This window comes from Podarcis pityusensis, assembly GCF_964106645.2.
Source record: "Podarcis pityusensis genome assembly, chromosome: 1".
NCBI lineage: Eukaryota > Metazoa > Chordata > Lepidosauria > Squamata > Lacertidae > Podarcis > Podarcis pityusensis.
In genome coordinates, this window is record NC_138028.1 from 44226529 (window position 1) to 44239809 (window position 13281).

Here is a 13281-nt window from a genome sequence, read left to right on the forward strand (position 1 = left end):
CTACCTTCAATGCTACAAACAAATAGGGCACCACCAGGATTTCAAGTTTGTTGTCAGAGGGTTCATTTACACCTCCCAGTAAAGTGCACTTTTTATCGGTCCATTTTGAAAGTCGTCTGTAGTTTGGGACTGAGATATATTCATGAAGTGTTTGGATATATCTATATATTTAGCATTTGGACAATTGTTTTCTGCAGAGAGCCACATGAAAGCCTCTGTCACCCAGGCATGGTGGTGTCCTAAAATAAGACCCCAACTGTGCCGTCTGGGGAGACTCTGTGAATACTGAATGAGAATTGTCTTGAACAGCATTTTTAGCAGCTCATTACTGCATTTTCTTCTCTAGCAAAAGCTACACATTTAAGGACTTTAAGTAAAAGTGATTTTAGAATATTTATTCCATGCAGCCTCACATTAGTGCTACAGTTCAGATGGGTAACTGAATCTGAAAAATGCTGATTTGCAGAAGCCCTATTAGTTATGACTGATCTGCATTACAAACTGAATTAGAATAACAGAATCATAGAATTGTATGGTTGTAATTGTGCAAGACGCCTTTTCTGCCTACAAAGAGGTAATAGCTAGATCTGTGATGAATAGACACCTAGTGTAGCGTTGTTGCTGAACCGCACTGAAAACTTGCTCTCCCTTTTAATTTGGTAAAACACAAAGGTTTGCATGTGTGTGTGATTACTTTTTTTGAACAGGAGCCTCACTCTCCAAGTTGAATGTCTCTCTTTCTCTCTCCTCCTTTCCTTCCTTTCTGCACTGAAATCACCTTTTCTCTTTTACTTAGAACACAGACAGCTTCACAGTAAGTCAGAATGGCATCGTTGCCTCCAGCACCCCACTTCCACACCATGCCTCCCATTTGTTGTCATATTTTGCGATGGTGCAAATTGTAATAGCGGGGGGAATATTTAGTGGAATAGGACAAAGTCTAAGCCAGAAAGTGTGTTTTGGCAGGGTTCATTTCCTCTCCTGATGCAGGGGAATATTGCCCCAGTATGGTGCGTAAATAATTGTTGTGTGACTTGCAGGAGGTAAAGGAACTGCTAGGAAAGGACATTCGCTTTCAAGAACCTTTCTTTTCATTTGGTGGCTTCATCTCATATTACTCACTTTCTTCCCTTTTGTCCCTCTTTGTCCCCACCACCCTGATTTCCTTCTACCTTCTCATGCTTTTAATGTGGTGCTTTTTTAAGGAATGTGCTGCTCATGTGGGTGTCTTGTGTCCTCAGACCACTGTGGCAAACTGCATCTCTGTGCACCACGATTACATCTTCTGTGGCTGTGCAGATGGCACGGTGCGGATTTTTAACCCTTTGAACCTTCACTTTGTGACTACGCTCCCCAAGCCGCACTTCCTGGGGACGGATATTGCCAGCGTCACGGAAGCCAGGTAGGAAAAGGGAGAGGCCCACAAGCCTCTTTTGACATAACAAAATCTGTGATCTTGTACGATGTCTCAAAGTCATGGCAAGAGCGCCTGCTTGGTGTTGCAGCTTTTCAGTCTGTAATGAAAGTGAAGGTGGGCCCATAGCTCAGCAGCAGGACACATGCATTGCATGTAGAAGGATCCAGGTTTGATATGTGGCATCTGCAGAGATTCCTGCTTTGGAAAGGTGCTGTTCAAGTGCGTTCGTAGTCCTGGGATAGGCAGGCAAATAGTCTGACCAGGTACAAGATAGTTTTGTGCATTAATACGATTAAGCATTTGTACATGTTTCCTGTGACCTACGAATTTGACTTCTCTCATCTTCCTTCTAAAGCAGTTCCTTCTGTGCCTTTACACCCAAATCTTGTCTTGTAGTATTCTCTCCCTTTCTGCTCCCCAATCTCAATCTGCCACTGTCCTAGTAGGCTTTGGGGAGTTTAAGTAGGCAGAATGCGCTTGCCTTGGACTCTTTATCATTGGATATTTGGAGCTATGCATTGGTATGCACACAGAACAAAGCATTCTTTTGTTGCCCTTCCAAGTATTTTAATTAAATATGCATTTCTCTAGAAAACAAACTGGATGCAAAGAAGCATTCCTTGTTCAGCCTCTCCATGCCTGTGTGCAGCATCTTTTAATATCTTGCTAGTGGAATGGCTAGACCATTAGCATGTTGCTGCCCTGTTAGCCAGAGGGTCCCTTGATTGTCTGCATTTTGCAGGAGAGATTCAAGCACATACCAGGAAATCTGGGTTTGCACAATTCAAGTGAATTAAAGTGTTCTGTCGCCCTAGCACAACAAATCCAAACTAAAAAACCCCTGACTTTTTGCAGTTAGGGGACTAATAGTGAAATGCATTGAAAAGTGTAGGATGAATGAATTATTAACAGGGAAATGTGTAAACATCCCACAAGGAAATTGGGATGAATGCAGGATGACTGTTGATTTGTAGTAAAACGAATGAGAACAAATTCTCAATGAAGACCAGATACTATCTAACATCTGTGTAAGCTCTGGGCAAGCAAATCAGGTTGAGTGCTCAATAAACTGGTTCTCTAGAATAGCCCAGAAAGACAGAAAAAAATACAAATGCGCAAGGCAAGTGCCTTTTCAATGCACTGGCTCTTGGGTCTGAAAAGACCAACTACTCTACAGATTAAAAAGTGATATGCCCTGTCCAGCTGTAGCCGAGAAAGCCATGACTGTGCACACTCCCATCTCTTGGCCACAATAATAGTTCACGTGTTTGGATTGCAGTTTTGCCTTGCTGAGCCAAACTTCTGCTCAGAATGCAGCCTTGAGCAGCTAATGAGAGCTGCATCCTAAAACTGCAATGATTTGAAATGGGAAGCTGGGCATCAAACGCGGAGTCTGTTTGTTCCGTTTCTGAAAGCCTCGTGTTGTTGGAGCACTCGGCCAGCGATACACTGTGCTGGCTCTTTTTTCCTCCAGAAGCAATTTCTGCCAGTCCCATGCCTATAATTTCTCTCCCAGCAGCCAAAATTACGTGGCTCCTAAAAGTATGGAGCTTGGGAGCTGATCACAAACATAGCTGCATGCATTTTTTTTTTTCATTTGAAAGGAAGCTGAAAGCCACAGACATCATTAAAACCATTTCATGCAATAGGTTCTTTGTGGGATGCTTGTCTTGAGCCCTTCTGACAGCCCACGCTTCATTAATTACTTGGCTTTCAGTACAATCTCTGTTACATTCTTTGGTCTGCTAGTTCTCAAAATCTGACCCTTTCAGTTGCCCTAGTGCCTTTATCTTTTTTGAAAAAAACCTACATCACATTATTTATTTGATATTCTCTGCATTTCAGTTGCTGTTCTAGATGTGTGAATGCTACTATAAGGGTCTGTTGCTTCTCTATCCCCACCCCCTAGGAAAATGTACATGCAGCAGTTTCTTCAAAATCTGATGAGATTCTGAGATAGGAACCATACAATGAATAATAGCACTAAGCAATCAGTGTAGATTGGTAACTTATTTAGAGCTTGAAGGTTTCTACCCCTCAGTTTTCCTGGTCTGCTATTTTCCTGTTTTTCCACTCAACCTGTTTACATATAGGGGCATCACCATAAGGTGACACTTTTTACAGGGCAACTTAAGCCAAGTCCCTGCCCTGAGGAACTTACAAACTAAATGTTGCTAATGGACTGTTGGTAGAGGGAGGAGAAAAAGGGAAGAGGCAAGAGTCATAGAAGAATATATTAAAATGTGGACACCTTGTAAGCAGCCATGTCCATGGAGTAAGAATGGTGGTAGCAGATTCCAAATGATTAGCTGGAGAGGATTCTGTGACCTAGAAAGAGATGGTTCTGTTTTTTTTTAAAGGGTGTTTGATGTGTCACAAATGACTGATGTAGGTATGTGTGGGCTAGTAAACATTTTCATATCCTAATACTTTTCCTAGATTTATTTGTAATCACTCTGTTTCTTGCTCACTTGTGTGCACATGTACATGTGTACACACACACACACACACACACACACACATACAAGCAAACAAACAAAAACAGGGTGTGTGTGTGCCCGATTCAGACTGCTTCATTTCCTACAATGGAAAAACTCTGAATTTTATTTTATTTTTTTAAATGATATTTATTGAAATTTGAAAAATACAAAACTTACACAAAAACAAAACAGAAACAAAAGGTAAAAAATAAAAATACAAAAAATAAAGGTACAAATATGAGAAAATAGAGAATATAGAAGAAAAATAAAGAAAAAAAACAAAACAAGTTCATTATTTTCGAATCCTTAACTGTCATTACCTTCTTTCTTAGACCTCCTCCTCCTCCCTTCCTTTGTATTCTAGTTATTAATTATCCCAGCAAATCCTTTCCTTTCCATATTTCAAAAAAAATAAGACATTTTCAAGTTCAAGGAATATTTTTAAGATAAAGTTTTCCCATCAGCCTGTGCAGTTTGAGATTTCGATGGAAGACAATCCATAGCATTAGGAGAGTGAGAATGCCTATGTATACTGTAAGCATATGCAACCCTCAAATCCAAGATGCATTTTTGCACCTGGAGGGGTAGAGCTGTTTTCATGAGAGGGCCTCACAGAACCGTTTTTATTTTGTTTGTTTTTTTGCTTGTGAATTGCTGCTTGCCGCCTTCTGGTTTGGAGGCACAAGAAGCAGGCACTGTGCATCAACTTTTCCTTTGACTGGGTTCCTTCCTTGTGGCTCATGTTTTTTTGTCTCCCCTAATGGGTTTTGACGACGTGTGATTTTGGCTTTAGGCGCAGTCCCTGGGACATAACCCCCATGTAAGTTGCGGGCTTACTGAATCCACTCTGCCACAAGTGCAATATTTACCCTTAGACCAGACAATCTCTCTCAGTTGCCCACTCCATTTGAAATACGATTACAATACAGACCTGGGTTACAGGGGTCTTAATAATGATTAAAACAAGCTAATTGTGCATGAAGCATTTCTGAACACTGGAAAGAATTCTATAAATGGGCAAGCGTAATTATATCATAAAGTGTAACTATATGAATGTAGAATTAACTGGGTCAGCCTTTCCCCACCTGGATCTGTCGTGGCTATGCTGGCTGGGGCTGATGGGACTTGTAATCCCAAAACCCATGGAGCACACCAGGTTGGGAAAGGCCAAAATAAGGGGGGGTCAGCAAAACAAGCAACCACCTTGCCTAAGCTTAGTGATACTTTGTCCCTTCTCTTTCCACCCTCCCTGTTCTTCCAACAATTCACCATTGTCCTCTCTTTGTTCACAGCCGGCTCTTCTCTAACGTGACCGATGCCAAGTATCCAGACACCATTGCCTTGACCTTTGACCCCAATAACCAGTGGCTCTCCTGCGTTTACAACGATCACAGCCTGTATGTGTGGGATGTCAAGGATCCCAAGAAAGTGGGCAAGGTTTATTCGGCATTGTACCACTCCTCTTGTGTTTGGAACGTTGAGGTAAGCAAGAATTAAGAAGGTTGCCATGAGGTGGGGGGGAGCTGAGGGGAGCAGTTGTTTGTGCAGTGGCAATAAGAGGGTTTCTCTCTCTCCTTGTTGGCTGGTTGCAAAACTGAAGTGAGATTAAAATTAAGATGGTAATTCTCATTGTGGCAAGAATCCCCAAACAATCTTCCCTCCGCTTTTGTTAATGGGTTTTCCCTGCTTGCTTGGGAAAGTAGGTAGAAGCAATACAGTCGTACCTTGGTTTTTTAACAGCTTAGTTCTCGAACGTTTTGGTTCCCAAACGCCGCAAACCCAGAAGTGAGTGCTCTGGTTTGCAAACTGTTTTTGGAAGCCGAACATCTGATGTGGCTTCCGATTGGCTGCAGGAGCTTCCTGCATCCAATCAGAATCTGTGCTTTGGTTTCCGAACGTTTGGGAAGTTGAACAGACTTTCAGAACGGATTCTGTTTGACTTCCAAGGTACAACTGTATTTTGCAACTGCAGTAATGAACTCCCTGAATCCATGGGGATGGAGACTAATTATGCGGGGGGGGGGGGGGGAGAAGAAGAAGCGGTGGAGGAGGAGAATTACCCTTCCTAGTAATGCAGCTGAAAATTTAATGCACACATTGAGGACAGGCCCAAGCTGAGGCATTTTCTATTGATTTAAAATATTCCACCTTAAAGTGAAGGTGTCCTTGGAAAGATATGAACCTGATGTTTCCCTGATGCAGAGATGGCGAGCATGGTGCCCTCCAGCTGTAGATAAAGTAAGGCTTGCATCGAGCTCCAGCCAGCATGGCCAGTGGTCTCATCCAGCACCGTTGGCTACCCCTGCCCTGGTCTTTGGCCTCCAAGAACAGCCCATGTAGTTACAAAGACTGTGTGGTTTCTTTTGCTCTTCCATTCTCTATATATAAGGGTGCAGGAAGAAAATGTGCTATGACCACAGCCTGCAACTCGAGAGCTTCCTTGCTTCTAACTTTGGGAAAGGATATGTTGCAGATCTCTCCGATCAGTGCTTTCTTTTTCTGTCACCATCTTCTGAAATCAGCCTTTAACTCAAAAACTCCATTGTGTAGATGTGTACTGAGCACCTATCCCAACAGGGCTGCTGCTTTGTGTGTCCAGAAACTTTCTCTTAGGGGGTTAGTTGGAAAAGGAACAAAGGGAACTAAGTAGGCATTTCAGATCACCTCCTTTTCTCAGTACAGTACTGGTTTCAGTTATGCCAGAGTGTCAAAGGATCATAGCAATAGCAGAGTGCTGCTCCCTGGTGGTGTGTGCAAGAGTGTTTAAAGATATTTGGTCCTTTCTACTTGCATTGGTAATGAGCATTTGGAGTGTTAACATGTAACAGCAGGGCTCCTATTTAAAGGACAAATTGTCATCATGTTTTGGCTAGGTTATTTTATATAAATGGAAATGAAGGTTTAATTTCCCTAGGGAGACCACTTTCAAATGTGGACAGGGCAGGCCTCATGCTCTTTAATAATTATGTAGAACAAGGAATTTTGGCAGAAGCAGCTTGCTTTGCAGGGTGTTAAAAAGGCTGTACCTATCAAAATCACCTCTCCAACACATCTGTTTAGCAGCAAGGAGCCCGGTTCTCTCCTGAATTTCGCCATCCTCAGTTTGGTGCAAATGCTTTACCTCTTTTTTATTTTTTATTGTCAAATACAGGTGATACCTTTCTTACTTCGCTTTGTTTGCCTGTCTTCAGGTGTACCCTGAGGTGAAGGATAGCAACCAGTCTTGCTTGCCCCCAAACTCTTTCATCACCTGCTCTTCTGATAACACCATCCGCCTCTGGAACACAGAGAGCTCCAACATCCATGGGGCGGCTCTGCATCGGAACATTCTGAGCAATGTAAGAACATATTTTGGTCTGGAACTCATCACATGGGATTGTTCTTAATGCAGGACAGAAGGAGCTGAGCAGCCAGCTTTATACCAAATGTGCAATCTAGGCAATGTTGCTCTGAAATGCAGCAACCAAGTTATGTTTTGCTTGTGAGAGCAGCCTTGGATTTTGTTTGCAAGTTGTAGCCTGTATGGATCCTTTTTCTGTTCCACGTTTTTACTGTGTTATATAAGAACCGGCGCCCAAAGTGCCTTAACAAGTATAATCAAACACTCCTGCTGTTCACCACTTTGGGGTAGCTTTTCAGCTGTGTAGCAGGTTATAGATAAAGCCATAACATAAGGAACGTCTTGTTCTTTTTCTCATCAGGACTTGATGAAAATTATATATGTAGATGAAAACACTCAAACCCTCCTGGACACAGAATATAACACTGGTGGGGGTGCTGACAAGGCTGACACGCAGGCCCTAGATGCAAAAGTGGGGATTCGTACAGTGTGTGTGAGCCCTACTGGAGAGCACCTGGCATCAGGTGACAGGATAGGTACTCTCAGGTAAGGGTATTTTTTTATTATTAAAGTAGGCTAAACTCCTGTAGCAATACTGAAAGGTCCTTTCTGACCCTCTGACTGTGCTCTTCTCAGGATCTATGAGCTGAAATCCCTGAGAGAAATGCTGAAGGTGGAAGCTCATGATTCTGAAATCCTCTGCCTTGAATACTCCAGACCTGAGACAGGTAAGATTAGCTCAACCCCAACTCTGGCTTATTTGTTGGCATTCTGCATTTAACTGATTATACTCTATTTTATCAAAATTAGGCTCTTTAGCTCTGTTAGCAGAAATCATACAATTCCAGATACAAAATTTGAAGGAGACGAAATATTCTATTACTAAAGCCACAGGCACATATAGGCCATTGCTCCTTTTAAAAATTAATCGCAGAATGAAGCGTTGTTGTTGTTGCTGCTGTTGCTGCTGCTGCTGCTGTTGTAGTATGCTGCCCTTCTGACTGGGTTGCCCCAGCCACTCTGGATGGCTCCAAACAAAACACATTAAAAACTTCTCTATACAGGGTTGCCTTCAGATGTCTTCTAAAAGTCTCATAGTTGTTTATTTCCTTGACATCTGATGGGAGGGCATTCCACAGGGTGGGTGCCACTAACAGAAGGCCCTCTGCTTGGTTCCCTGTAACTTCACTTTTCACATTGAGGGAACCTCCCAAAGGCCCCTGGACCTCAGTCAGGGATGGGGACAGTACTTCCGATATACGGGGCCAAGGCCATTTAGGGCTTTAAAAGTCAGCACCAAAACTTTGAATTGGGCTGGGAAATGTACCAGGAGCCAATGCAGATCTTTTAGGACTGGTGTTATATGGTCCCAGCTGCCACTCCCAGTCACCAGTCTAGCTGCCGCATTCTGGATTAGTTGTAGTTTCTGAGTCACCTTCAAAGGTAGCCCCACATAGATCGCATTGCAGTAGTCCAAGTGGGAGATAACTAGAGCATGCACCACTCTGGCGAGACAGTCTGCGGGCAGGTAGGGTCTCAGCCGGCGTGCCAGATGGAGCTGGTAGAGAGTTGCCCTGGACACAGAATTAACCTGTGTCTCCATGGACAGCTGTGAGTCCAAAATGACTCCCAGGCTGTGCACCTGCTCCTTCAGGGGCACACCTACCCCATTCAGGAGCATGGAGTCCCCCACATATGTCTGCCCCCTGCCCCCCAGAAGCAGTCTTGTTGGGATTCAACCTCAGTCCATTAACCATCAACCATCCTCCAACATGAGGAAAGCACCATTGTATCACAACATACTGCAGTCCTTTTGAAGTCCAGCTTGAGAAAATGCATTAGCAGCTAAAGGATTTTCTAATTTCATATCTTTATGACAGGGTTGAAGCTTCTAGCATCAGCCAGTCGAGACAGACTGATTCATGTTTTGGATGCAGGGAAGGATTATAGCCTGCAACAGACACTGGATGAGCATTCGTCCTCTATCACAGCCGTGAAGTTTGCAGGTAACGGGGTCAAGTGCAACTGTCTTTGTTAACTTGACAAATGTTCCTCATTGCAGATACAAGTAGCTGATAGACATTTGACAGTTTTCCTAGCTGATTGCTGCATTTGGGTACCCACTTCCCGTAACATCCTGGTTCCTTTCCTTTCTGCCTCTGGAATACTGCAAACTTTCCAAGTAGAGGAAAGACAACTGGTTAGTGCAGCAGACATCATGCAACAAAACATTCATTTGCTCATATTCAGTGTTCAGTTGGGGAAGGGCCACTGCTCAGTGGGAGAACATCTGCTTTGTCTGAAACTCTGGAGAGCCCCTACCAGTCATCGTACACAGTGCTAGGCTAGATGCGCCAATGGTCTGAATTGGTATAAGGCTGCTATGTTCACACATTATCAGAAAGTTATCTTCACCCCTTTCCCCTGCCAAATTGACCTTGGTTTGTGTTCTCCTATCACATGTGGTTTGGCCCTTTTGCATGGGTGATGTGGAGCTATTTGCAGGTGTGGTACACTTACTCTCTATTCACGGTTTAGATTTTTCGTTAGCAAAATTTGTATATCACCTAATTGTAAATACTGTAAAACCTCTAAAGTGGTTTGGGGTGGGGGGAAGATTGTATGGGTTAATTAAGTGTGGCGTAGCAATACATAACTTGGATTCGAAACCTCTGTGCAGATGCTTACTGAGGCAAGAAGCTCACTTCTTGAGAGCCAGTGTGGTGTAGTGGTTAAGAGCAGTAGATTCGTAATCTGGGGAACCGGGTTCGTGTCTCCGCTCCTCCACATGTAGCTGCTGGGTGACCTTGGGCCAGTCACACTTCTCGGAAGTCTCTCAGCCCCACTCACCTCACAGAGTGTTTGTTGTGGGGGAGGAAGGGAAAGGAGAATGTTAGCCGCTTTGAGACTCCTTCGGGTAATAATAATAGTAGTGATAAAGCGGGATATCAAATCCAAACTCTTCTTCTTCTCACTGGGTAAACTTTGGCCAGCCATGCTTTCTCAGCCTGGCCTACCTCACAGGATGGTTGTGAGAATCAAACAGAAATGGGCCTGTTTGCTATTCTTCACCCTAGCATCCGTTGTGCTCCTTCAAATGGAACAAAGCCTGGTTTGCTGGGGTGGAAAAGTGCATTGCATTTTTTTTAAAAAACAACCTTAAAATATCATCTCCAAACCCTGGTGCTCTCCAGATGTTCTGGCCTGCAAGTCCAATCAACCCCAGCCATGGTGATGGAGCCTGTACTCTAAAACACAATGTTTGAGAAGGCTGCTTTAAAACACAGACTGGCAGGAATAGTAATATGCCATATACAGGAAGGACTGTAAGGCACAAATAAATTGAAGAAATTTAAGTTTTGTATTGCATGTCCGCTTGCTCATGGGCCTACCTGTTTCTCTCCTTCTCTAGCCAATGATGGAAAGGTGAAAATGATCAGTTGTGGAGCAGATAAGAGTATCTATTTCCGCACTGCACAGAAGGTAATTCCATTAGAGTATTCTGTCTTTATGTAACTTCTGGAGTAGAGCTATTTTAAGAGCGAAGATGAGAGGAAAGGCTTGGGATGGTGGTCAAGGCCTTGTTTCTTTCCCATCTTGACTTTTCTTAAACAAATATGTAAGAAACTATGTTGCAGGAGGCCTGCTAGTAATGGAGCCATTCAGCCACTGTATAATTTCAGCCTCTTTGTGTAACTGTTTCAAAGGAGGGCGCTTTGGAAAGAATACCCTGGTCTTCATTGAAGCGCCCCGGTCTTCATTGCTGCTGTTTTTTTCTTGCACTTAGACAGCTGATGGGGTTCTCTTTACTCGTACGCACCATGTTGTTAGGAAGACCACTCTGTACGACATGGATGTGGACCCTAACTGGAAGTATGCTGCTATTGGATGCCAGGACCGTAATATCAGGTTGGTTCAGTAGTTGGGATCTAAACATTTTATTCCTTAGCTTTTTTTTTTTTTTTAATAATTTTTATTAAAGTTTCAATAAAAGGTTGCACAGAAAAAACATAAAAAAGAAATACACAAATACACAATACAAATTCCAAAAAAAGAAAACAAAAACGAAGAACAAAAAACAACAAAAAAGGAAACAAAATAATTAAAAACAATATCACCTTTTCATTTCCCTTTTTTAAAATTTACTTATTTTCTGGACTTCCTCATACCTCCCTCTTTTGTATTCCAGTCCAAATTGTTCCTCCAGCAATTTCTTTTCCACTTTTTTAATCCCAGTCTTTATTCTTAGTGTAATATAGCATTAAAAGTTTACCTCTTAAGTACCAAATTCCCCTTTCCTTTAACTTATTTACTCCTAATCTTTAATCTTGATGTAATATAGCATTAAAATTTTACCTCTTAAGTACCAAATTTCCATTTCCTTAAACTTCTTTAATCCTGATCTTTAATCTTAGTCTGTCTTATAATTTTATCCTGTACAGCTGGAAACCACTTATTTTCAATCCAACATTTTATTCCTTACCTTAGACTTGAGAACAAGTTCCATTGAATTCAGTGTGTCTTTTTTTAATAAACAGGACCAATGGAGTCAAATCAATGTTTAAAATTTCCTGGCCTATGTATACCAACCTTCCCCACCCTGGTGCCTTCTAGATTTTTGGGCTGCAGCTTGCATCAGCCTCAGCCACCAAGGTCAATGATCAGGGATGGTGGGATTTTTTTATTATTATTATCAATCAATCAATTAGATTTCCTCCCTTGCCTTGTACTGTAAGATCCTAGGGTTGGTTACATAGAGTTGTAGTCCAATAGCATATGGAGAGCACCAGGTTGGGGAAGGTGGGTGAAGGCACTACTAATCAGAAAACCATCCTGAGTTTTCCAACTTCACTATTCAAAGAACCAATGCCTGGGACTAGCTTCTTCTCACTCTTCAGTCGCACCTAATACAAAGACAGTATGCAGAAATCTATTGACAGAGGATTTCTTGTACTGGCCAGGGGTTAGGGTAGGTGTCATTTTGAGGCCCCTTCTGATGCTATGATCCCAAGAGAAGAGTGGCAGGAGCACTCATGTGATTGAATAGTGTCGGATGGGGAGGTGGAGTGGCCACTAGGTTAGATATGTCTTTTGAAAGGGAGGTAGATCTTTACAGCTAATAACTATGCAGGGCTAAATGAAACTGTCACATGTTCAAGACCCATCAGACAAGAGGCCCTGAATGCTAGAAGTCTGTCTGATGAGCTTCCCAGAGATATTTGGCTGGCCACTCACTGTTTGAACTAGATTTTATTTATTTTATTAGCTTTCTCAGGGCGGTTCAAAACAGAAAAATGCAAGATGAAGCAACAAAGCAATAATGCCCCTCCCACAAACACATTTAAAAGGTTGTAGAATATTCATCAGCCAAAGGCCTGGTTGAAGAGTAACATTTTTTCCTGGCTCCTAAAAATATATAATGAAGGTACCAGCTGAACCTCCCTGGGGAGAGCATTCGGCAGATGGGGAGCCACTGCAGAAAAGGCCTGTTCTCATTTTGCCACCCTTCAGACCTCATGTGGAGGAGGCACGTGAAGAAGGGCCTCAGAGGATGAATGCAGATTCTGGGTCGGTTTATATGAGAGGCAGTGCTTTGAGGTATTACAGTCCTGAGATGCAATTCTTGTTCTGCTATAGCAGGGCCTTATTAATGATAATGTCTTGTTTCCCTCTCAGGATTTTCAACATTAGCAGTGGGAAGCAAAAAAAGCTATACAAGGGATCCCAGAGTGAAGATGGCACCCTCATTAAAGTAAGGCCTTTGTCGGTTTTGCCTCCCATGGCTCCATTTTTCCTTGTGTGTGCTTTTTATTATGTGCAGCTTGATTTGGTGCTGTGATTGAGGGGCTAGATTCCAACTTAATTCCATGTAATGTGAAGTCCTTATGTTTGGGAATATGTCATTTGTTGCTGGTGTATGTTTGTGCAAATTGCAGAATGGATGATCTCTCCTCAATACATTCTGGGTACAAATGAAAGATAACATTATATAGATGTAGATAAAATTACTACCATTACTCCAGAAAGTAAGTAGTTAAAATCCA

General features: G+C 42.5%; 1 protein-coding gene across 5 annotated transcripts in view; it reads left to right on the plus strand.

Annotated features, from left to right (window-relative positions):
- Positions 1 to 13281, plus strand: part of MAPKBP1 (mitogen-activated protein kinase binding protein 1) — a 122611-nt gene that overhangs the window by 75421 nt on the left and 33909 nt on the right. For 4 of the 5 annotated variants that reach the window (XM_080996345.1, XM_080996348.1, XM_080996347.1 and 1 more), the window contains exons 9-18: positions 797 to 814; positions 1242 to 1402; positions 5190 to 5379; positions 7089 to 7235; positions 7599 to 7783; positions 7874 to 7965; positions 9118 to 9243; positions 10650 to 10720; positions 11025 to 11146; positions 12914 to 12989. In XM_080996345.1, the coding sequence (XP_080852471.1) occupies positions 797 to 814; positions 1242 to 1402; positions 5190 to 5379; positions 7089 to 7235; positions 7599 to 7783; positions 7874 to 7965; positions 9118 to 9243; positions 10650 to 10720; positions 11025 to 11146; positions 12914 to 12989 (1188 nt within the window). The remainder of the gene's footprint in view (positions 1 to 796; positions 815 to 1241; positions 1403 to 5189; positions 5380 to 7088; positions 7236 to 7598; positions 7784 to 7873; positions 7966 to 9117; positions 9244 to 10649; positions 10721 to 11024; positions 11147 to 12913; positions 12990 to 13281) is intronic. The other variant, XM_080996346.1, reaches the window with a different exon arrangement.